General features: G+C 44.8%; 1 protein-coding gene across 2 annotated transcripts in view; it reads right to left on the reverse strand.

Annotated features, from left to right (window-relative positions):
* The window catches only part of Gmeb1 (glucocorticoid modulatory element binding protein 1), a 35,467-nt gene extending 14,315 nt beyond the window's left edge, over positions 1-21,152 (reverse strand). The window contains exons 1-5 of one of the 2 annotated variants that reach the window (XM_051188976.1): positions 21,044-21,152; positions 13,919-14,076; positions 6,481-6,593; positions 3,583-3,707; positions 169-272 (exon numbers count right to left, since the gene is read on the reverse strand). In XM_051188976.1, coding sequence (XP_051044933.1) covers positions 169-272; positions 3,583-3,707; positions 6,481-6,593; positions 13,919-14,046 — 470 coding nt within the window. In that variant the 5' untranslated portion in view covers positions 14,047-14,076; positions 21,044-21,152. The remainder of the gene's footprint in view (positions 1-168; positions 273-3,582; positions 3,708-6,480; positions 6,594-13,918; positions 14,077-21,043) is intronic. The other variant, XM_051188977.1, reaches the window with a different exon arrangement.
* Between the last annotated feature and the right edge of the window lie 3,850 nt (positions 21,153-25,002).

The raw sequence follows: 25,002 nt of genomic DNA on the forward strand, positions 1-25,002 counted from the left end.
GTGGTAGACTGCTTACGTAGCACGCACAAAGCCCTGGGTTCCATCCCTAGTATCACAAAGCAAGAAAAAAAAAAGGTTAAGGACAGGTTGATGAAGGTCAAATAGTGTGGGAGATTCTACCCTGACTAAGTGCTTCTGGAGGTGCATGTGATTGTCACCAGCACTCACCTGAGCATGATGCCACCCAGACGAATGGCTCTCTTCCAGTCCTTCAGAGTGGACTTGCCAGCCAGATGAACAAAATGCTTGGGGCTGATCAGTTGATCATTGAACTAAAGTAAAAAAGAAAAATACATATTTGTCCAGTGTCAACTCAGGTAGATCAACAAGGAAACAACGAAATAATGCCACTTGCTATACACAAAAACTCCAGACAATATTACAAGCCATATCAGTGCCACCCAACCTCATGTCCTATGGTGCCAAACATTATCCCTCTCTGAGTACCTATCCTTTCCTAGGACAAAGTTACAAGGATAAGGATGAGAAATAAACATGCTACATAGCATCTACAAATCCACTTATATTCTGAAGCAGGGGGCTGGGTCCAATAACTTGAACAGGGACTGTTCAAGTAATGGAAGAAATCTACAGACTGCTTGCACTCCCAGAAATCACTTAAAAAGTGGAATCCGTGAACCGCGTTTGTAGTTCCAGCACTCTTTTTTTTCATTTTTTATTTTTCAAGACAAGGCTTCTCTGTGTAGCTTTGGAGGCTGTCCTAGAACTACCTACGTAGACCAGGCTGGCCTTGAACTTACAGAGATCTGACTGTCTCTCCCTCCTGAGTGCTGGGGCTAAAGTCATGCACCAACACTATGTGGCACTAAAGACCCTTTTAAAGATTTATTTTTATCTTATGTGCCTACAGAGGTCAGGAGAAGGTGACAGATCCCCTGGAACTGGAGTTATAAACTGGTTGTGAGCTGCCGTATAGGTGCTGGGAACTGAACCCAGGTCCTCTGGAAGAACAGCCAGTGCTTAATCACTGCACCGTTTTTTCCAGCCCCCTAATTCATTATTTTTTAAGGACTCAAGATATTAGAAAGAGTAAATATAGTAGAAACCAAGAACACTCAGAACTCTAAAACCCTTCTTAGCCTAGGCTGGCACCACTGAACTCCCATGGTGACAACATGACAATGTACAGGGTCACTACGGCTACCAAAGGAGGCAAAAACCACTATGGCCACCAACGGAAGCACAATGAACAACTATTTACACACGCTCTGAGGACATGATTTTTTTTTTTTTTTTTTTTAAGATTTTATTTGTTAGATACACAGTATTCTACCTGCATGTTTGCCTGCAGGCCAGAAAAGGCACCAGATCTTATCTTAGATGGTTGTGAGCCACCATGTGGTTGCTGAGAATTGAACTCAGAACCTCTGGAAGAGCAGCCAGTGCTCTTAACCTCTGAGCCATCTCTCCAGCCCCAAGGTTTTTTTTTTTTTTTTTTTTTTTTTTTTTCCTTGAGACTGGGTCTCACTGTGTGGCTCTGACTAGCTTGTAACTCCCTTTGTAGACCAGGCCAGCCTTGAACTCACATCAAACTGCTTGCTTCTACCTCCCAAGTGCTAGGATTAAAGGTGTATACTACTATGCCTGGCTCTCATGAGATTTTTCATTTGTTTGTTTTGTTTTTTTAGGGGGAACAGGGTTTCACCATATAGCCCTGGCTGATCTAGGACTCCATGTATGTAGACCAGATTGGCTTTGAACTCACAGAGATCCACCTGCCTCTGCCTCCAAGTTCTGAGTTCTGTCATTAAAGGCATGCACCACCATACATTGTGAATTTTTTTTTTTTTTTTTTTTTTTGGTTTTTTGAGACAGGGTTTCTCTGTGGCTTTGGAAGCTGTACTGGAACTAGCTCTTGTAGACCAGGCCTGGCCTCGAACTCACAGAGATCCGCCAGTCTCTGCCTCCTGAGTGCTGGGATTAAAGGCATGCACCACCACTACCCAGATATCTTTTGAATATTTCAAGACAGGGTCTCACACTCTATTACTTCTTGGCCTCAAACTTAAATCAATCCTATGGCCTCCATGCTGGGATTACAGGCATGACCTATTACATCCTATTTACTCTTATCAACAATTCTGAATAAAGCCTATGATGCATACCAGTTCAAGGCATGTTACATATATGATCTCATTCACTACAGCACAGTGTATGTGCTGTATAAATGAGTGTGTGTGTTTATATGTATGTATACTGATGGGAATGGTTACTGTTTTAATACATAAGGCTCCGAATTTTTTCTCTAAGATGGGGTTTCTTTGAGCAGCCCCAGCTATCCTGGAACTTACTTCATACACCAGGTGGGTCTTGAATTTAGAGATCTGTTTATCTTTGCTGGAATTAAAGGGCCAAGGTTAAAGGTATACACCACAATGGCTGGCAAGGCTCTGAAATATTAGTTACTAAATAACTTGCTCAAAATCACAGAGGTAGAAAAGAGTTCCAGCCATTTATTCATTTACTTGTTGCAAATAATTATCAAACATTATTATATATCAGATACCATACAGAGACAGCCCTTGTCATGCACAAGGTCCTGCCACCACCACCAAAGCATCATATAATGCTTTCTTGCACATGCTCCAGTGGAAGTAGAACCAGGCCCATTTTATTTCAAAATCCTTATTTTCTAGTGTGACAGCATAAGAAAAAAGTTGTGGGGACAGCAAGATGGCTCAGTAGATAAAGGTATTTGCTGCTAGTAGGAAGTGGCAAGTCCTGAGTGAGTGAAGTCCTGAGGGAATGTCTATTTTCTTTGTTATTTCAAGACAGCGTTTCACTATGTAGCCCTGGCTGTCCTAGAATTCACTCTGCAGACCAGGCTGTCCTTGCCTCTTGACTGTCAAGTCCTGGGATTAAAGGTATACACCACTATGCCTGGCTGCGGATATGTATTTTGACATGGGCATAGCCATGCTGAAAAAGCCCAAAGCCTCAGATCATGGGGCAATTAGCAAAACCTTTGCTCATACTGCCCAGGCTCACAAATCCAAGTACAAGTGCTTGATCAGTGTGTGCACAGACTAGCAAATGCAGCTTCGTCCTCCCAGATGTTTATACCTACAGAGACCTACTACCAAGATTATCTAACCTGTCTCTCTCTGCTATACCTAAAATATAACACCCTGAGATTCCAGGTAGCAGTTAGAGAACCTCCACCTGGCCCCAGGTTTACTGTACATGTGGCTGTCTTTCTTCATTCCCTTGATGCCTCTAACCAGGATTCTAGGACCCAAGCCATGTTGGAGCAGCAGCTGCCAAACCTGACAAGCAGAGTTCAATCCTCAGATGAATCCACATGGTAAAAGGAAAAAACAGGTTGCTGCAAGCATGGGTGCCACGCAAAATAACTAAAGTTTAAAAAAAAAAAAAATGTAAAGATGAAAACAGCTGCAAAGCAGAAAGCCGCTGACTGAAGCTGGGGGCACAGCTCAGGGCAGAGCACTGGCCTAGCACACCCCAGACCCTAGGTCAGAGCCCTGCCCTTGCCTGCAGAGGCGGATCTGGAGAAAGAGAGATAAGGCACTGAAGCAAAACCTCAAGACTGGAGACAATTACCTTGACGCATTTCACATTTATTCCTGGACACACAAACTTCTTCCAGAGAAGGATGGCTTTACTCTCTCCACAGGTTATAGGGTAAGCAATTTCCATATCCTCATTTGCCTCTATACTGCTTGCATCTGAAAATGGAAAAAGCAACCCACTGTTTAGTGAACAATCCTTCCCTAAACTGATATTTGGAATGTACATTTAGTGGTTGTTTTGTTTTGTTTTCTTCAAGACAGGGTTTCTCTGTGGCTTTGGAGGCTGTCCTGGAACTAGCTCTTGTAGACCAGGCTGGTTTTGAACTCACAGAGGTTCACCTGACTCTGCCTCCCTGAGTGCTGGGACTAAAGGTGTGAAGGTGTGAAGCACCACCACCCAGCTTTTTTTTTTTTTTTTTTTTTTTTTTTTTGTAGATAGGGTCTCCTGTAGCTCAGGCTGACCTTGAACTCAGTATACAGTACCAATGATTCTGTACTCTACCAACTGAGCTATATTCCCAGCACTAACAGGGCACTCTTTAAAAAAAAAACTTTTAGAAGTTGTTATTTTATGTAATGAGAGTTTTGCCTACATGTAAGTCTGTATACCAACTGTTTGCCTGATGCCTGCAGAGAACAGAAGAGAACAGTGGATGTCCTGGAACTGGAGTTATGATGGCTGTGAGGTACCCTGTGAGTGCTGGGAATCTAAGCCAGATTCTTGGAGCAAGTGCTCTTTACCACTTAGTAAATCTCTCCAGCCCGAGGAATACTTTTGAAGTTTGACATAACAGCTATCTATGTCTTACCAAGTTTCCAATATGTTAAGACATTAATGACACACACTCTCTCTCTGGTTTTTTGAGGTGAGGTTTCTCAGTGTCACTTTGGACCCTGTCATAGAACTCACTCTGTAGACCAGGCTGACCTAGAACTCACAGAGATCCACCTGTCTTTGCCTCCTGAGTGCTGGGACCAAAGGAGTATGCCGCCACTGCCCAGCCTCTCTCTCTTTTAATTTAAAAATATTATTTATTCTTATGGGGGGGCATCATGCTCTAGAGATCAGGGAACAATTCCGTAGAGTGTGTTCTCTTCTTCCACCTTTATGTGGGTTCTGGGGATTGAACTCAAGCAGCAGGCTAGCCTGCTTACATAGCAAGTAATTTTATTTGCTGAGCCATTTCTCCAGCCCTTCATATGCTCTTGTTTTGTATGTTGTTAAGGATCAAACCCAGGGCCATTATACCTGCTACTTAAGTGTTGTACCATTGAGCTATATGGTCAACCCTATCATAAACCTTTACATGTTGTGCTAATATTATAATTCTTTTGTTTTCTGAGGCAGTTTCAAATTGACATGAACTTTTTATGAAGCCAAGGATGGCCTTGAACAGCTGATCTTTTTTTTTTTAATTTATTTATTTTATTTGATCTGCATTGGTGTTTTGCCTGTATACATGTATGTGTGAGGGTGTTGGATCCCTTGGAACTGTAGTTACAGACAGAGCTGCCACATGGGTGCTGGGAATTGAACCTGGGTACTGTGGAAGAGCAGCCAGTGCTCTTAACCACTGAGTCAGCCGTCTCTCCAGTCACTGAACTCACTGTTTCCACAGTGCCAGGAATACAGGCATGAGACAACACACCCAACATTTTAGTTCTTACTAATCTTGTGAGATGGTAATCACTTCCTATGTTTTCCATTTAAATCCATGGGCTTCAAAAAGAGAAGTTAATTTCCCAAGAACACAGCAAAAAAATACAAGAAAGTCCGATTTGCTTGGCTTCTAAGCTTTCTTTCATTAACAATTTCCCATCAATACTTACTATCCCTCTTCAGTCTTAACGAAAGGGGTCAGTCTAAAACTCCCCTTTTCTTTGTGGGGCTATTTTTATAAGACCAGGACTTGCTATATAACCCAACCTTAAACATAACCTTCCTGTCTCAGCCTCCCAACTGCTGAGATTATAGGAATGCCTCATCCATGCCCAGTGTTATGAGGGAGTAGAGGTGGGGAGGATGGGTGACTAAGGATTGAATCTAAGTCTTTGCATATGCTATGTGCCAGAGTTTATATCCCTAATCCTCTGGCCTTGAACTTGCTCTGGAGTGCAGACAAGCCCTAAATCTGTGATTCCTTTGCCTCAGCTTCCCAAGAAGCTAGATTTTCAGATTCATATCACCTGCCCCATGGGTTTTTTGTTTTGTTTTTAATCCCCCCCACACACATACAATGATACTTAGAGATCCCCCACATCAACTCAAACTAAACATTTTATCCCACTCCTCTTTGTAGGATTATTATAAACAAAAAACACATTACGTGATCAAATGGCAGGTCTACCATCTTTTTGGTTGGTTGGGTTTTTTTTTTTTTTTTTTTTTTTTTTTTTTTGGTTTTTGAGACAGTTTTTCTATGTAGTTCCAGCTGTCTAGGAGCCTGGATGGAACTCAAAGATCTGTCTGCCTCTGCCTCCTGCATGCTGTGATTTAAGGCATGTGCCACATGTCTGGCAAGTCTGCCATCTTAATTGTCAGTATCAGTAGGCTACCTGCATTGGTGGGGACATAAAATAAAGCATAAAGGGCCAGAAATCATAGTCTGGGGACACTGCTCCATAATGGAACACCAGCCTGGCCTGGACAAGATTGCAGGTTCCATCCCTAGAGATTTTTTTTGTTTTGTTTTTCAAGACAGGGTTTCTCTGTGTAGCGTTGGAGCCTGTCCTGAAACTAGCTCTGTGGACCAGGCTGGCCTCAAACTCAGAGATCCACCTGCTTCTGCCTCCCGAGTGCTGGGATTAATAGTGTGAGCCACCAACACCAGGCTCGCCACCCTTAAAGATTTAAGAGCAAAAGCATACAGAGACCCCCAACCAACAAGCTGAAGTCAAAGGTGATGGATAGAATGGCAGAAAAACTCACCGATTCCTTCTTCAATTTTGTGTATCGTATGGGTTTCTACGGCTACAACTGCTGCGTTGTTCTCCGATCCAGCATCATAAATCCTGTTGTAAAAGTGTCCATCGATAAACAAACTACATAAATCATGAAAAAATTAATATTCACAGCACGGAGTTAAGACATTTGCTTTAATTTATCCCAAAAGGAGTAGAATAAGTATATTTACATCACTTCCTTAGTACCTTGACAAGTTTCCCACTGTACTTAAACTCTATGAGGTCCAGGACTACTTAGCAGTTAATGCCAGGACAATGAAACAACTCACTTCACTCTAAGTAAATTAACATTTGCTACATGTACCCCCTTTGCTACTTTTTCCTTAATAACGTTAATGATTTATGCTACTTACGTGTATAAAACCATGTGATTGTTTGTATATATATACACACACACTTGCATGTGAGTATATGCATACGTGTGTGTGTACACCTAAAAGAATAGGAGGGGAGGCAGAGGCAGGAGGATCTCTGTGAGTTCAGAGGCTAGCCTGGTCTACAAGAGCTTATTCCAGGACAAGCTCCAAAGTCACAGAGAAACCCTGTCTCGTAAAACCAAAAAAAAAAAAAAAAAGAGTTACAGGTGGTTTTAAGTTGTCTGATGTGGGTACTGGGAACTGAACTTGGGTCCTGTGAAGAGCAAAGAGTTACAGGTGGTTTTAAGTTGTCTGATGTGGGTATTGGGAACTGAACTTGGGTCCTGTGAAGAGCAACATGCTCTCTTTAACTCTAAGCCAACTCTCCAGCCCTTTCCTCAGTTTCAATCACTGGTTCTCAACCTTCCTAATGCTGAGGCCCTTTTAATACAGTTTCTCATGTTGTGCTGACCCCAACCATAACATTATTTTCATTGCTACTTCATTACTATAATTCTGCTACTGTTGCAAATCATAATGCAAATATCTGTGTTTTCTTGTGCTTTTAGGAAACCCCTGTGAAAGGGTCATACAACTCTCAAAGGGTCATGACCCAAAAACTGAGAACCACTGCTTTAAGTGCTCAAGATATAGGAGTGCTGTTTCAAGCACAAGATAGGCCTTTTCATAAAATCACCTGACAAAAAGCAGAGCCAGCAGACAGCGCAAGACAGGAAGGGGCACAATGACCCAGAAATGATGACCCTTGCTGAAATCTAGACATTTCAGCATTTAGTTATTTATTTATTTAAGTTCTTATCAGAACTAAATTACTCACATAAACCAAGTATATATAAACAAACAAACAAATATGAAACTACACTGGGTAACCAGTGATCACCAGAGCACCACTAAACAGGAGGCTATGCAATCTGTTTAAGGCCACACCACTGTGAACACACCCAAGTCATCTGATCTTAGAAGCTAATCAGGGCGGGACCTATTTGGGACCTTCATGGGCTAGGTTAGTTAGTTAGGTAAAGCAGATCTTCCTCAATGTCCACATTCACAGGCTCAGATATCCTAAGTGTTTCATTTCTGTAGTCAGGCTAAGGGTTTAATTCTGACACCTTGGTATCTGAAAGCATGGCCTGTACACTCTGCACAGATGCTGACCCATCTCCATGGTGCAGACTTCCCCTTGGAATTTCACACCACAATGCAGCTAACTGCTAAGCAAATAAGCACATTTGGACATCTCTATCTCAAATAACTTTACTGAACTCATTATGCTTGCAATAATCACTATGCTACTTTTATTCCTGAGCTGGGTGTGGTGTCCCACACCTGCAATCCTAGCACTTAAGAGATAGAGGCAGGAGGGCCAGGAGTTCTAGGTCAACCTGCCATACACATGAAACTGTTTCAATAAATTAACAATACAAAAGCTGTACTCTGGGCTGGAGAGAAGTCTCAGTGGTTTAGAGCACTGACTGCTCTTTCAGAGGTCCCCAGTTCAATTCTAGCACCCACATGGCAGTTCACAACTGTCTTTAACTCCAAATCCAACACCCTCACACACCTATAAAATACAAATAATTAAAAAACTATACTCGTCCCCCATACTCTCCAACCTTGTCAATGGTGTCACCTGGCACACTGGAGGGGACCTGGGCACTGCACTAAACCTCTTCTTCCCTTTCCTGCTTTTGGGATGGGTAGCAATTCCTTTTATTTCTTTTCCTTTCTTGATTCTTTCCTTTGGACTAGTGGAGATTAAACCTAGACCCTTATACATGCTGGATAGATACCCTGTGACAAAGCCACATGCCCAGTCTTTCTACTGGGTTTCTCCTTTTTTCTCTCAGTTCCTACGCCATTGTAAAATCTTTCCAGACACCTCTCTATTAACACCAGTTGTCCTCCCTGCCTCTAATGCCACTGCTACCACTCTGACTCTGGCGTCATTTTGTTCAGCCTAGAACAGCTCGCCCATCGCATCTCATTAATCCTATACACTCGAACCAGAGTAATCATGTGATCCTCTTTAAAACATTTAAATGTTGTGTTTCTTTGTTCTTGCAGTTCTAAGAACTGAACCCAGGACCTGTCACATGGAAGCCCAGGGTTCTATCCCTGAGCTACATTTTATTTTATTACTTTTTTTTCCCCCAAGACAAGGTTTCTCAGTGTAGTCCTTGTTGGCCTGAAACTTGTTCTATAGACCAGGCTGGCTCAAACTCAGAGATTTCCCCCTACCTTGGCCACCACCACCCAGCTTATTTTTTACTTTTTATTTTGAGACAAGGTAAGGTAAGTTGCTTAGGCATGGCCTAGAATTGAAAGTGATACTTCTGCCTCAAATGCCATAGTGTTGAAATTATAGGCGTTGCCATAATTTCCAGCTTTAGTTGTTGGGTTTTGCTTGTCGTTTTTTTTTTTTTGCATTGCTGGGAATAAAGCTCGGGACCTCATGGTCATTGGCAGCGCTAGCTAAATCACTGAGCTGTACCTCAACTCTCCACCTGTCTTAATAAACACTTTACATATAGCTTAGAGTGCCAGAAGATAGCCCAGCCCCAGGCTAGTCACTTGCAACCCCATAAGGAGAACATGATGGTGGCACTCAGTGGCTGGCAGTCAAGGCTCCACCCTGCGCTCTAACTTAATTGCTGTTTGTCTTTGTTATATTGTTCCTACTAAATGTCTTCCCAGTGTGTCTCTGACTTACAAAGAATGTCATTCTGCACTGATAATTATCTGGAGAGAAAGTAAGTCACTGAAGGAGTGCAGTGTTTCAGGCCAGGTGAAGTCAGGAGCCATGCTGTCAGCTTGTGTGGTTCAGGTGCACTTGTCACATTCACTGCACAACTGTGTCACCAATAGTTTTCAGATGTTGCCCAAGTTTACGATGATATTTAGTTTTCTGTATAAATCAGTTATTGATTCTGTGCAATCAAAAAGCAGAACCAGTTATCTTTAGGTTCGTGGCATATTTGATGTGTGGCCAAAGTCTTTGAGTTCTCAATATAATTTGTTTGTTTGTTTGTTTCGTTTAGTTTTTTGAGCAGGGTTTGCCTGTGTAACAGTTCTGGCCGGAATTCCCTTTGTAGATCAGACTGGCCTCGAATTTATAGAGATCCTCCTGCCTTTGTCTTCTAAGTGCTAGGATTAAAGGCATACACCACCACAGCTCAGCTCTTAATACAATTTCAATGATAGTTATAAAATTGTATGAAGCAGCAGCCAGGCAGTGGTGGCACACGTCTTTAATCCCAGCACTCAGAAGGCAGAGGCAGACGGATCTCTGAGTTCAAGGTCAGCTTGGTCTACAAAGGGAGTTCTAGGACAGCTTCCAAAGCCACACAGAGAAACCCTGTCTCAGAAAACTAAAACCAAAACAAACAAACAAACAAACAAACAAACAAAAAACCTATGAACCAGTCAAATAAAGGAATGCTATTTAAAAAACTGGGATTAAAGATGTTTGTCATAGGCAGGTGGTAGTGTCCCACGCCTTTAATTCCCACACTCATGAGGCAAAATCTGGTCTACAGAGTGAGTTCCAGGATAGCCAGGGCAATACAGAGAAAAAAGTGTTCATTACCATCCCCACCTGAGATCCCAGGTTTACTAACCAGAACCTAAATAGGTTATCAACCATCTCTACTCCAGGCCCTCTTCACATGGTGCTTAAAAGACATTTAGAAAAAATTATTTATTATGAATCTAAAATATCCTGGAGAGTCAAGAATGGTGACAGAATCTTGGTACTTTCATTTCTTCTGAGAACTCTAAATATGTTATAATAGATTTATTTTTTTAAAAAATTGATAATCATTTAAATGGCTTTATTTTATTTGAGATGCTGGTGATATAACTCAGGGCCTTCTGTATACTAAGGAAGTACTGGACCACTGGTGACAGTCCAGAACGTTTTTATAGTTACTAGGTCTTTTCACTGGAGTTTTGTTTGTTTTGAGATTGGGTTTCCTGAAGTCCAGGCTGTTCTCAAACTTGCTTTGCACCTAGCATAGGCTTAAGTCTCTGATTATCCTGCCACTCCCAGGTACTGGATTTACAGGCATGTGCCACCATGCCCCACTTTTCCCCAGTACTCTCTCTCAAAGAAAGTACTTGCTGAATATAATATATTCTATTATGCTATTAAGGAAAGCTCTGAGAATTATCATCTGCTGTGATAGGAGTATGAACTCAGGGCTTTGCCCATGTCAGGCAAGTACTTCATCACTGAGATATACCCTAGACATTTCCTAGAATTAGTTAACAGCCTTCTAGATATTACCCTGCATTTGGGGGAAACAAAGGTTAAGCTGTAGGCCTATTTTTTTTCTTTTCTTTTTTGTTGTTGTTTTTCGGTTCTTTGTTTTGTTTTGTTTTGTTTTGTTTTTTGAGACAGGGTTTCTCTGTATTGCTTTGGAACCTGTCCTGGAACTAGCTCTGTGGGCCAGGCTGGACTTGAACTCACAGAGATCCGCCTGCCTCTGCCTCTGGAGTGCTGGGATTAAAGGTGTGTGCCACCAACACCTGGCTTCTTTAGGCCTATTTTAAAGTCATCCTATTAATACAAAAATATCATCTCATATACTATGCCAGCTTCTCTGTGCACACATGGGAAGACGGTTCCTAATGCATTCCTGCAAGCATGTACAGAAGGAATGCCTGAAGAAGTACAAATGCAGTAAGTGTAGGGCTGTATGACTGTCATTCCAGCACTAGTTTGAGTTTTAGGCTTCATACTGAGTTCAAGAAAACCCTGAAAGCCTACTTTCAAAAAGAGAAAAAGAAGAGTGCTGTGCTGCAGGGGTGGCTCTGAGATTAATTAAGAACATTGTGTTCTTCCAGAGGACCTGACCACATCTGGTGCCTCACAGCTGCCTCTGACCCCAGCTCCAGGAGATCCGACCCCTTCTTCTGGTCTCCATATGCACCTACACTTATATGTACAATCCCATACAAAGATACACCCAAAATTTTAAAAATTAATATAAAAGTATTAAGCAAAACAAACAAACAAAAAAACTAGAGAACTCTTGTATATTCTAATACCAGCATTTGAAAAGTAGAAGAAGAGGGTCAGGAATACAGGGCAGAGTTGTGCTACTCAGCAAGACTCTGTTTCAAAAGAAATAAACAAAAAAGTATTAAGTATCAAACTCTCTTCTACCTCCTTACTCTAAGGTGGTCCTTATACCACAAGTCTCTCTCTCTTTCTTCCCTCCCTTCCTTCTTAGTCCAATTATATCTCAGCATTCCTGTTTTGTTTTTGTGATTTTTGTTTGTTTTGTTTTGTTTGGCTTTGGAGCCTGTCCTGGAACTTGCTTTGTAACCCAGGCTGCCGGGGAACTCAGAGATCAGCCTGCTTCTGCCTCTCAAGTGCTGGGATTAAAGGTGTGCACCACCACGACCTGTCTGTTTTTGTGATTTTTAAACATTTATGAGTTACATGCCCACTACCATGTGCGTGCTAGGAACTGAATCAGGGTTCCATTCAAGAGCAGTCAGTGTTAACTACTGAACCATTTATTTAGCCCCACATTTTATATATTAAAGTGTGTTTGTGTGTGTGTGTGTTTGTGTTGGGCTTTTTTGTTTCATTTTTTGGTTTTTCAAGACAGGGTTTCTCTGTATTGTTTTGGAACCTGTACTGGAACTAGCTCTGTAGACCAGGCTCGAACTCACAGAAATCCACCTGCCTCTGCCTCCTAAGTGTTGGGATTAAAGGTGTTTGCCACCAACACTCAGCTTTCTTTTTTTTTTTTTTTTTTCCTTTAGGTATGAAGTCTGCATGTATCCCTGCATGCAAACTGAGAGCATCAGATCCCATTATAGATGGTTGTGAGCCACCATGTAGTTGCCGGGAATTGAACTCAGGACCTCTAGAAGAGCAGTCAGTGCTCTTAACCAATAAGCCATCTCTCTAACTCCTTTTATTTTTCAAGACAAGATTTCTCTACACAACCCTAGTGTTTTATTTTTCAAGACAAGGTTTCTCCATATAGCCCTGGCTATCCTGGAATTCACTCTGTAAACCAGGCTGCCCTGGAACTCAGAGATTACCTGCCTCTGCCTCCCAAGGGGCTGGAATTACAGACATGTGCCTAGTCTGAAAGAAAAACATCTTAAATTTTATCTTTTAGGGCTAGTATATAGTGTAGCTCAGTGGCAGATGATCTGTGCAACGAGAGTAAACCCTCCCACCCCCCCACCCCCGGTTTGATTCTGGATATTGCAAAATCATTTTAGTCAACTTTCCTTTCTAATTCATAGTGATCCTCTGAAATCCCATGCCACTCAACACTTCTTAGTCTTAACTATGTAAGGATTCCATCCTTATATGTATGCCCCTTTGTTTTACACTAGATTGCAAGTTTCATGCTGGCGAGGACGTTTTACTCTATTTCTTCTAACACTGTCATGACGCATCATCATGGTTGTGGTAGATAGATAACTTGTGATAGTCTCAGCTTGACAATTTGCCAATACATGAGAATTTAGAGCTCATGGTAAAAATATCTTTAGAGGTGCCTTGCTTAATCTCTGAGTCAATACTGCATTTGAGAAACATGCACCTGGGCCCCTGCTAAATAGCGTGCACAGAGAAGATGAGGGAGCCATGTTAACTCATCCTCAGAGAGCTCTCATGGAAACATAGAGAGGGACACTAGGAAATAGTTGCTGTAAGTAGTGAATGACAGCTTGACATGGTTGTGTACATCTGTAATCCTGGTAATTGGGAAGAAAAGGCAGGGAGATCAGGTGTTCAAGGCTACCCTTTGCAGCATAGTAAGTTTGAGGCAAGCCTGGACTACATGAGACTGTCTCAAAAATTACAAAAATAAAAATAAATAAAAGCAAAAAGCCCTAAGATGACAGTGGGAGTATCTATGATTGAGATGAAAACTCAGCCAATTCTGACTGACGTTGAATGCTCATGGTGTACTAAACCTGTGTAGTTTGTATTTCTCCGTCCTTTTAATCCTCCAATAATATATTTTCAGGATATCCAAATCTCTAGCCACTTACCCTTGTTGCACAGGCTGTAACTGCAAGATCACTTGGGTTTTAGTGTCTTCAGGGTTCTCCCCTTCATTTCCTTCAGTGGGTACCACAACCACATCTCCCACTGGGACACTCACTTCCGCATTAGCCATCTTTCACATGAAGTCAGCTAGCTGGGGATGCTGTGAGAGACGAGAAGCATGAGTGACTTCATCTTGAAAGATGCACTGCAGGAAAGGAGTGCCAAGATAACACACAGTTCTGAGCACCCTGAAATCTCCATCCTCTGCAAAGAATGAGGGAGCTGATAGAGGCTGGCACAGGCTCTTAATATGTTTTCATAGTACATGTGATTCACCCAGTGGTTTGCCAGAGCCAACTCTGCCATCTCCTCAGACCTAATTGTGCATCTCCTCTTAAGTTTAGAGACATCCAATTGGTAGCTTAGGACCACGGCACTAGGAGTACGCATGACACTGGAATGTAAGGTTTTGTTGTTGTTTGGGTTTTGTTTTGTTTTGTTTGTTGAGACAGGGTTTCTCTGTAGCTTTGGAGGCTGTCCTGGAACTCACTTAGCAGACCAGGTTAGCCTCACACTCAAAGATCCTGCTGCTGGGATTAATGGCATGGACCGCCACCAAGAGGCCAAGAACTTTTCTTTTTGAGACTGGGTCCCATTCTGAAGCCCAGCTTACTCTGAAACTCAAAGTAATCCTTCTGCCTCAGCTTCAGTGTGCTGGAATTACAGGGAGTGAGTCATTGAGCCTGGCTTTAAGAACTTTATGTTCCTGTTTTATTTTTAGAAATGGTTGACCTGGAACTTGCTATGGAGCTGAGAATGACCTTGAACTCGTGATCTCCTGCTTCCACTGGGAGTGCTGGGACCAAGGTGTACACCTCCACGTGGGTCACAAGAACATCTCAGTTCACAGAGTGAATGGAGATGACCTTGTCTGACAGCTCCTTGGAGAGCTACTGAGGAAATCATCACCAAGTACCATGTACTCCTTCAATCTAAAGTACTAACCCAATCCTTATTATTGTTTGTGTACATGCCGAGGAATACATGTAGAGGTCAGAGGACAGCTTTCAGGAGTCAGTTCTCTCCCTCCACCATGGAATTCTGGTATCAAACTCAGGTCATCAGGCTTTCATGGCAAGCACTTTTACCTATTTCAATATCTGGCTGTCCCCAGAGGGTCTCAGGATATCCTGCAGCTGTTAGCCTTCAGAGTTCAGGAAAAATGATTTTTCAGTGCTAGAGACCCAACTCACAGCCTCATGCACAGTGGGTAAGCACTCTAACAGCTGAGCTTCCCCTAAACTACGTCTGCAATCCTTTACACCACACAGCTGGAAAGAAAGGGGACCAGGTGTTGCGACTCACACCATAATCCCAACACTTGGGAGGCTGAAGCAGGAAGGTTACAGGGCATTTGAATACAGCCTGATCTACATAAATTGAAAAGTCACTGAGAGAGTAGAAGGAAAAAAGAGTGCATTTACTAAATGAATGTATGTGAACATGAGGAGAGCAGCAGCTCTGTAAGCCTTGAAAACACACACAGCTAATGTGGTGCTCAGAGGGGATTTCCCTGGCCTCAGAATACTCCAGCTTTATCTACTGCATGACTCTCCAAGCATATCAGCCAGTCATGGTACTCTGAACACACACTAACATGCTTCCAGAGCTCTAAGCCTTTCTATTCTCTAAGCACCTTTGTCCCTAATGTTCACTCCTCCATGAAGCCATCACTGCACTTTCTTTTCAGGATTTCCCCCTAAATGTGGTGGTCACTCCCTCCTGATATTTACACACTCGCTAGCTTCATTGCAGTTACCCATGCAGACCCGGATAACCAGCACTATCCTGTCGCCTTGTTTATTTGTTCTGCTGCTTCTGGGCCATGCACATGGGAGCAAGTGTTTCACAACTGAACTATAATCCATAGCTCTTGGTTCCTTCCTTCCTTTCTTGGTTTTTCTGTGTAGCTCTGGCTGTCCTGTAATCAGTCTGTAAAACAGAACTTAAGAGATCCTCCTGCCTCTGACTCCTAAGTACTGGGATTAAAGGCGTGTGCACCACAACAGTCAGCTTGTTCTTGGTCATGGAGTTCAGGCTAGCCTCAGATTTCTGCTTCTGACTTCCAGGAGTATGCCATCAGTCTCAGGGCTTAGGCACTGTTTTACCTAAACATCTTTGTGCCTCCCTCACTCTCCTCAGCTTTGATGCTGAGAGATATGTTGATTCAACCACTTTTGCATGCATATATGACCTAGTCAAATTTCTACATATCTGACTTTTAATCCCATTCAATTTTTTAATGGATCCTATATTCGTTTATTTACTGGCCTCTACTACATTAAACCGGACCATAGTTTCTGTTCGTAGATTTCCTGTTTCCCTAAGTGATGCTATCCTCTGCCCATTTTCAAAACCAGGGAACTCAGGAGTTATTTTTGCCTCTTCTTTCTAAATCCAATCAGCCACAAAATCCTAGCCAGGTTACTGTGTGTGTGTGTGTGTGAGAGAGAGAGAGAGAGACAGAGAGAGAGAGCATGATCCTCCCATTCTCCATCTGTGCTGTCAACATTGTATGTGGGCTGCCACACTGTTACCTGGGTTTTTCCAACTACTTTCCCATAGCCTAACCTTTGATTTTGGATTCCTCCACTTCATTCCTCACATAGCAACCAAAGTGATCCTACTAAAGGCCACAGACTACTTTCCCACTTAATGTATACCTGTTGTTTATTTCACAAAGTGCAAGAACTTTAACATGGCCTACAAAAGCTTCCAAATCAGGCACCCTTCTCACAGCTGGCACTGTGTGGGCTCTGCCACTCTTCACCAGCTCTGAATTGTGCAACATTCCTTGGACTGAGCCTTTAACTTGCTCTCTGTCCCTAGGATTCTTTCCCTTCCTTTGGGCTAGTCTCTCTTAACCCTCTGAAGCATCACTTCCTTGGAAAGGTCTTCCAGTAACATAACTAGGTTTGAGCTTATGCTTGTTTCCCATCATGCATCTCTTTCATGGGGAAGTGCCCTGTTGAGGACTAAGGTGAAGCTACAAGTACAGGCTGTTTTGTTCCCACAGGTATGGCTCTGCTGTGTTGACCAGGCTGGTCCCTAACTCCTGCCACAGCCTCCAGAGTAGTTGGAATTATAGGTTACTCATTTTGGGGAGGTGACTTGGGGTGGCCTTAAAAATCACTGTCACTCCTGATCTTCCTGCCTCCCTCCACTTCCCAGATGCTATTACTAGCCAGGTGGTAGTGGCAGGTGGATCTTTGTGAGTTTGAGGCCAGCCTACAGAGTTCCAGGACAGCCAGGGATACACAGAGAAACCATCTCAAAAAATTAAAAACAAAACAAACAAACAAACAAAAAACAAATGTGGTCACTGTGCCCAGCTTTGTAGTACAATTTAAAAAGAAACCCTGAGTTTGTTACATGCTGAGATAGCAGCTTCTTGAAAGTCTGAAGTAGGGCTGGAGAGACTTATGAGGTAAGGGGCTCTTGTTGATCTTGCAGAGGACCCAGGTTGGGTCCCAGCCCACATGAGGGCTCACAACCACCTTAACTTCCAGTTCCTGGGGGTCTGATGCACTCCTGATCTTCCTAGGCACACAGATAGTGCATACATGTAGGCATAAAAAATTTTTTTGTTGTTGTTGTTGTTTTGTCTTGGTTTGTTGAGACTGGCTTTGGCTACCTTGAAACTAAATCACCCCCTACCCACCCTCAAGGTTTCTCTATGTTGTCCTGGAACTCACTATGTAGACTCGGCTGGCTTCAAAAAACTCACAGAGATCCATCTGCCTCTGCCTTTCTAGTACTGGGATTTAATGCATGTACCACTACCACACCCAACTAAGTAAGTCTTTTGTTGTTGTTGTTGTTGTTGTTTTTGAGACAGTTTCTCTGTATTGCTTTGGTGCCTGTCCTGGAAGTAACACAAAGGCATGCACCACCAATGCCCAGCCCAGAAAGTAAATCTTATGTTTTTGGTTGTGAGCCTAGCCTTTAACAGCTGAGCCATCTCTCCAGCCCCAGAAAGTAAATCTTAAAAAACAAAAATAAAAAGCTTTAACAGAGAAGAGAGTCCATGCCAACATAGTGATTCGTAATTTTTCAGTAAATTAATTTTTAGTAAACTACCTTAGAGATCACATTTCTAGTAACCCCAAACCGAGAGCAGACTACATGGCTGACTGCAAGGTCATCTCTGTAAGCTGTGTAAACAGAAAACTGCCCCTTGTTTATAACAACACAAACTCCTGAGACAAGGTGAGGGAGCTTGTCCCAGGGGTGTTTCACAGAAGAGACCTTGCAATATCCCTTGTGAAATCAGAGTGTATGCTCTGTAATTCTATGAGACCATACAAAAACATGAAAAAAAATCTTGTTAAAACTTAGTCAAGGGGAGTACAGCTCAGAGCAGAGGTTTGGCATGAACATGGGTTTAACCTGCCGCAAAGGGCTTCTCTGTAGTTTTGTTGCCCGTGCTTTGGTTTGGGTTTGGGGTTTTGAAACAGGGTTACATACAGCCTAAGCTATCCTCAAACTCACTATGTAGCACCTTGAACAAGTGATCCTCCAGCTTCTACCTCCCAAGCTCAGGATTGCATGCCAAAACCCCACTCAGTTACTTAGGGATTTTGTTTGAGTCTCACTAGATAGTTCAAGCTGGGCTTGAATTCTTCGATCTTCCTGGCTCAGCCTACAGAGAGAGTTGGGATTACAGACAGGTGCTAATGGGCTGCTGCTCTGTAGTTATTTTTAAGACATAAAAATGACTCTTGAAAGGCCCTACCCTGCAGGCCTGGTTACCAGTTACATCTGTAGACCTCATTCACACAAAGGTAAAAGGAGAGACCAAACTCCATCCACACAAACACCACAGTACACATACCCTCTCCCAACATCGTGCACACAAATTGATAAATTCAAAAATTTCAAAGTGCATATGAAGCCAGGCATAGTGACACAAGTCTGTAAACCAGCACTTTTGGAACAGAAGAGTCAGGGATTCAAGGTCACCCTAGTTACATAAGGAGGTTTAGGCTATATGAAACCTTTTTCCAAGGGAAAAAGGGAGGGGAGGTGGCCTGGTGAGATGGCTCAGCAGGTAAAAAGCCCTTTTACCAAATATGAAAACCTGAATTTGATCCTGAGTACACGTGGTGGAAGGAGAGAATAAAATCCTGTGTTGTTCTGACTTCCACAAGTATACCATGACATCCTCTCTCTCTCTCACACACATACACTTTTTTTTTTTTTTTTTTTTTTTTTTTTTATGAGCAGGGGATCACTATGTAGCTCTGTCCATCCTAGAAACTTACTTGATAGACACAAGGGAGCTGCCTGTCCTGAAATCTGTGTAGGTCAGGGTGACTTCAAACTCAGATATTTGCCTGCATCTGTCATGCTGGAAAGGCATGAGCCACCACTGCCTGGCTTGCTTTCTTTTCTTTCTTTTTCTTTTTTTTTTTTTTTTTTTCTTGAGATAGGGTCTCATTATATAGTCAAAGAAATCCACCTGCCTCTGCCTTCCTAACGATGCCAGGCTGTTGTGTATGTTTTTTGACACTGTGGCTCCCTGTATTTCACGTTAGTTCGAACTCACTATGGAGCCCAGGCTGGCTTTGAACTTATGGCAGTCCTGTCTCAGATACTCAGGTGCGAGAATCATAGGTGTGAGATCAAACCAGGTTTATGTGCTTTTTCCCCCCTCCCTTGGCATATCACCTTGTAGCCGTGGTTTGTCTGGAATTCGCTATTAAACCTTGGCTAGAAACAAACAAACAAACAAACAAAAACAGATCTGCTGGCTCTGCCTCCTGGTGTTGGGATTTAAAGTCTGCACCATCACTGCTGGATGAAAACAAAAACAGAAATCTCCAAGATGCAACTTTATTACTTAAGGAAATGAAGTTTTATATAAATCAGATCGGAGCTATCAATGGATGTTTTTTCAAGTCATCAGTCAAGAGCCTAAGGAACCAAAAATAGGGCCCAAACTAACCCAAAGAAGCGCAGGAGAATGTAGCTAACCGATGGCCTTGATCAAGTATAGATGAAAAACAAATTATATGACTGAAAAATTACAAGCAGGCCCAAGTCCTTATGAAAATGTTCCATAATACTAGGCAAGACAAGGGGCCTGGGTTGATGGGAAGTCTCCAGACATGGAGGAAACCCCTACTTCCTGGTTCTCTTTGACACCCTGACAGCTCTTCTGTTGAGAATTCAGGGTTTCCTGCTCCTAGTAAAGCCAAGTCTTCCTTCCTGATTCCTAGGTCAAGACCCTCGGGTAAGATTCTGCCCTCATTTCTCTTACCTCTCAATTAGAGGACACCTGGCCAATTCCCCTGTCATTTCTGAAAGCAAGGGGTACCCTCTTCCCAGCAATTACCTGCCCACCCCTCATAACCCTAGGTTCCCTCAAATCCTGGAGCAGAGGACCACCCTGCCCTCCACCTAGCCACCAGAGGTGGCTGCCCTCAGCGGGACCCCTCTCCTTCCTACTGCCCCTCGTCTTGGGAAGGGCGCTCCTTCCTCCCACTAGTCCTCGAAGGGGCCAGCCTCCTTCTCCCTAGGTCCGATGGCCGAGGCCTCTTGCCTCTGGCCAAGGCTGGCCCCTGTCCCCACACTCAGCACACACACCGGCCCAGCACGCCGCCCCCACTCCGGGGCGCGACCCAGGCCTGACCCAGCTCCTCCGCAGAAGGCCCGAACTCCCAGATCCCGCCTTTGGGGGGGATGCCCCCGCACCCCGGGCCCCTCGGCGAGGACTTCCGGGCTCCTCGGCCCGGGGGCGCCGAGCCTCCCCCCGCCCCCCGCCCGGCACGCGGCTCCAAGGGGCCGGAGCCCAGGCCCTGCCGGCCACGCTGGGGGCGGCCCGGCTGCTCGGGCGGACCCAGCGGCAGCGTCCCCCCACCCCCCCGCGGCGCCGCGACGTCCGCTCGCTCCCCGGCGGCGGCGGCGGCACGCACAGGGCGTGGGGAGGCGCCCGCGGAGGCAGCAGCCCCCCGCCCCCTGCGCGCCCGCCCGCCCTCGCCGGCCGCCGCGCGGCCCCCGCGCCCGCCCCCCGCCCCCAGCCCTCGCCGCGCCCGCGCCGCGCGCCCACCCCTCCCCCTCCTCACCGTCTCCGTCGGGCGGGCGGGCGGCGAGCGGCCAGGGCGGGCGGGCGACGGAGCATGCGCACAAGCCGCCACGGCTACCGCCGCCACCGCCGCCGCCAAGCCGGGCTCCAACACTTCCGGCCGCCGCCGCAGCTGAGCTGGCGCCTTAAAGGGGACGCGTCCCTATTGTGGGCCGGTCGGAGGATGCACACCTCAGCTGAGTGATTTGTGAGCTTAGGCCTTTGGCTGTAGAAAAGGCAGTGCTGGAGAGATCGCGGGAGATTCCTGGTTTGGGGGGGTGGGGGATAAGGCCTAGATGCAAAGGTCAACTTGTCTTGATTGTTTTTCCCTCCCCAAATCTTGTTTAAAGTTTATCAGGGTTTCAGGTTACCAGTGTGGAATCAAAAGATGTGACTGAACTTAGTCAGTAATCCCTTCCTGGGTTTGAACCATGGCTCTTGGCCCAAGCTTTCCTGCTTGTTCGGGTTCTGGGTTCAAGTTTGGACTTATTTGGAATGTGTATAGTTGTAGTATGATTTGACAATTCTAAACTTCTTATTTCCCAAATAATAAGATGTATTACTAACCGCCCTCCTCCACTTCCTCCTCTTCCGTCTGGTGCAGGGGTATAAAAGCCAGCCCTTGGAGCAAAATAAAAACAGCGCCTTCTTAACATCAGGTTTGAGTCCTGTGTTGTTAATCCCGACACCCTCCGCAGGTTCTCGGTCTCAGGCCATGCAGGCCTGACAATTGGAGGCCTCACCGAGACCTGAAAGTGAGGTAAGTGGACGGGGTCGTCCCTTGTGCCATATTGGGGTAAAAAGTAAAGGAGAGATGGGAAATTCACCCAGAAAGGTCGAATTACAGCTTCAGTTAAAGAAACTCAGGAAAGTCAAAAACTCTGGAAGGCTTTTTAAAATCCATTTAACAGGCTAGTCCTTGGTTCATAACTGGCAGAGGCTTAAATGTGCCTGACTAGGAAGAGGTTCAGCGCGACCTGCAAAAACTGTTGGAGAAAGAGGGACTTGACAGTCTGTTCCTCTCCACCTTTTCTTTATGGAGACTGGTAAAGGATGCACTTCTAACAAACAAGGTCCGCCCGCAACAGGTGGCACAAGCTAGTAAAGAGGTTTTAAAAGATACAAAAGACGGAGACGGCAGTCATTATGCTCTGAGTCGGAAAGTGAAGAAGACGAGCCCAAAAACATATCTAAAAGGCCCACAGGGTGCCTGTGCAGATCAGAGAAAGACCCTATCTTCAGGGGAGGACAGGGCCTTTCATAAGGACCCTGGAGTGCAGTCCAAGGAGAGGTGCTCTCCTGAAAGTCGCCTATATCCCTCCTTGTCAGATATAGAAAATGAAAGTAATTCATATGCGACTGAGTCGTCGGAGGAAGAACAATTGCTCGCCGAGATCGTGGCTCTTTAAAAAGGAATTGAGAAAGGCCAGAATCAGAGATCGTACAGAAAGGGCAGAGTCCCCCTCCATACTCAGAACAGGGAAGTCCCTCTTATCCCGTAGCCCCGGCCTCCCCGGCCCTCTCATGTCCCAAAGAAGGACCGAAAGGGGGGGATCCGATGCTGCCCGATAGTGGCTCCAGTTATGGAAATCCCAGACCCAAACAACCCTGGGCAGGTTATCCGATGTCACCATCCTCTTAGTTTCAAAGACATAAAACAACTTAAGGAGGTCACCCTGAATTACGGGTCCCAGGCTACTTTCACTGTGTCTTTGGTGGAGTCCTTTATGGTTCTCAATCTGACACCCAGCAATTGGCAACAGCTTTGCCGTGCGGCTCTTTCTGAGGAGCATTACTTGATTTGTCATGAGAGATGTTCCCAAATAGCCCAGAGAAATGCACAGGCAGGATAACCCCAGAGAAATCTTGACATGCTCACAGGGAGTGGCCAATATGCCACTATCCAGCAACAGAAACAATATGATATCGCTGTTTATGCCCAGGTAGCCACGATGGTGCTTGATGCCTGGAAGCCACTGCTCTCTAAAGATGGACCAATTGTCCAAAATTATTCAAGGGGCTTCTGAACTCTTCCATGAATTTGTAGATCATCTTACCCAGGTGGCAGAGAGGATTTTTGGAGGATTCAGTCCTGCAATGCCTGTGATCAATGCTATGAAAATGCTAACAAATATTGTAAGGAGGCCCTTCACTCTCACTGTAATAAAAGTCTAAATGATTGCATTCACATTTGCAGGGACATTGATGGCAATTTCATCCAAAGGCAAAAATACTGGCCACTGCTATTAGATCCCCAGAGGGAAAAGGAAAATCCAGCCAGGGGGTGGGAACAAAGACATGTTTTGGCTGTGGGAAGGAGGGACATTTCTGTAGGGAATGCCCTCAAAATAGTATCACCAGCCCTAAGAGACCCGGACTATTTCCCCGCTATCGGCGGGGGGCACCATTGGGCTAATGAATGTCGTTCCAAAACTGATTAGGAGGCAATCCTCTTCCCCCCAATGCCACCCATGGAAACTGGAGAAGGGCCCCAGAGCCAAAGTGTATGGGGCAATGACCCCTGCCCCGGGCAGTGGCAGGATTCGCTTTCTTCCTCAAAGCAACCCCTACACCTCTCAGACCTCCTCAGGGCCACTCCAGGGAGCACAGGATTGGACCTCAGTCCCTCCACCTGAGCGAATCTAACACCAGAGATGGGGATTCAAGCCCTCCCTACAGGGATATATGGGACTTTGCCTCAAGGCACAGTTGGATTAATCTTGGGGGTTGGATTAATCTTGGGGTGCTCTAGTACCTTCCTCCAAGGCATCCAGATACATCCTGGAGTTGTAGATCAAGATAGTGAAGGAGAGATTAAAATAACGACATCAGTGGCCCATAGAGTTGTTGCCATACCAGCCAGGGAACGAATTGCCCAACTGCTCCTCCTCCCTATGGCTCCACATGAGACTCGAAATGTCAGAGAGAAAAGGGAAAACCAAGGCTTTGGAAGCACTGGTCACGCTGTTTTTTGGGTTGCCTCTATGGCAGCCCTCCCCCAACTTATACTAAGAATAGAGGACCAAACCTTTAAAGGTGTTTTGGACACCGGGGCAAATGTTTCTGTCCTCTTGGAAAACTTCTGGCCCTTGACCTGGCCTAAGCAGAGCAGAACTGCCACCCTTCAGGGGATTGGACAAGCAATCCCTCAATAGAGCCAAAAATTTTTTTTAAATGGAGAGATACTGAGGGCCATTCAGGTTACTTCCGGCCTTATGTCCTGGCCAGCCTCCCCACTAACTTGTGGGGATGGGATCTCTTACAAGAGATGGGAGTTGTCCTTACTACCCAAGTCCCTACCCAAGTCTCTCAGCAAAAAAATAAAGCTCTCCAGATGATGTACAAAATGGGCTGGGACAAGGGACGGGGACTAGGTAAGCTGGAGCAAGAAAAAATTCGCCCTGTGGCCACTCTCCCATTAGACACCTGGGCTCCAGACAATAGAAAAGGATTTGAACATTTTTAATGAGGGTCACTGTTGCACCGCCAGCCCCCATACCATTAAATGTGTTTCTGACACATGTGGGTGGAACAGTGGCCCTTACAAGTAGAGAAGCTTCAGGCAGCTCACCAACTAGTACAAGAGCAATTGGAGGCAGGACATGTGATCCCCTCCACCTCCCCCTGTTTCACCCCTATATTTGTGATTTAAAAGGCTTCAGGGAAATGGAGATTGCTCCAGGATTTGAGGGCCATTAATGCAACAATGCAGCCTATGGGAGCCCTTCAGCCTGGCTTGCCCTCACCCGTGGCTATCCATAAAGATTGACACCTAATTGTTATTGATTTGAAGGATTGCTTCTTCTCCATTCTGCTGCACTCCTGAGATAGCCCAGGTTTGCATTTAGCCTTCCATCTATTAATTTTCGGAACCCCACCCTTCGCTTTCAATGGGTGCTGCTCCCCCAGGGAATGGCTAATAGTCCTACAATATGCCAGGCTTATGTGGTTGCCTGCCTG

The sequence above is a fragment of the Phodopus roborovskii genome, unplaced genomic scaffold, assembly GCF_943737965.1.
Source record: "Phodopus roborovskii unplaced genomic scaffold, PHOROB, whole genome shotgun sequence".
Classification (NCBI taxonomy): Eukaryota; Metazoa; Chordata; class Mammalia; order Rodentia; family Cricetidae; genus Phodopus; species Phodopus roborovskii.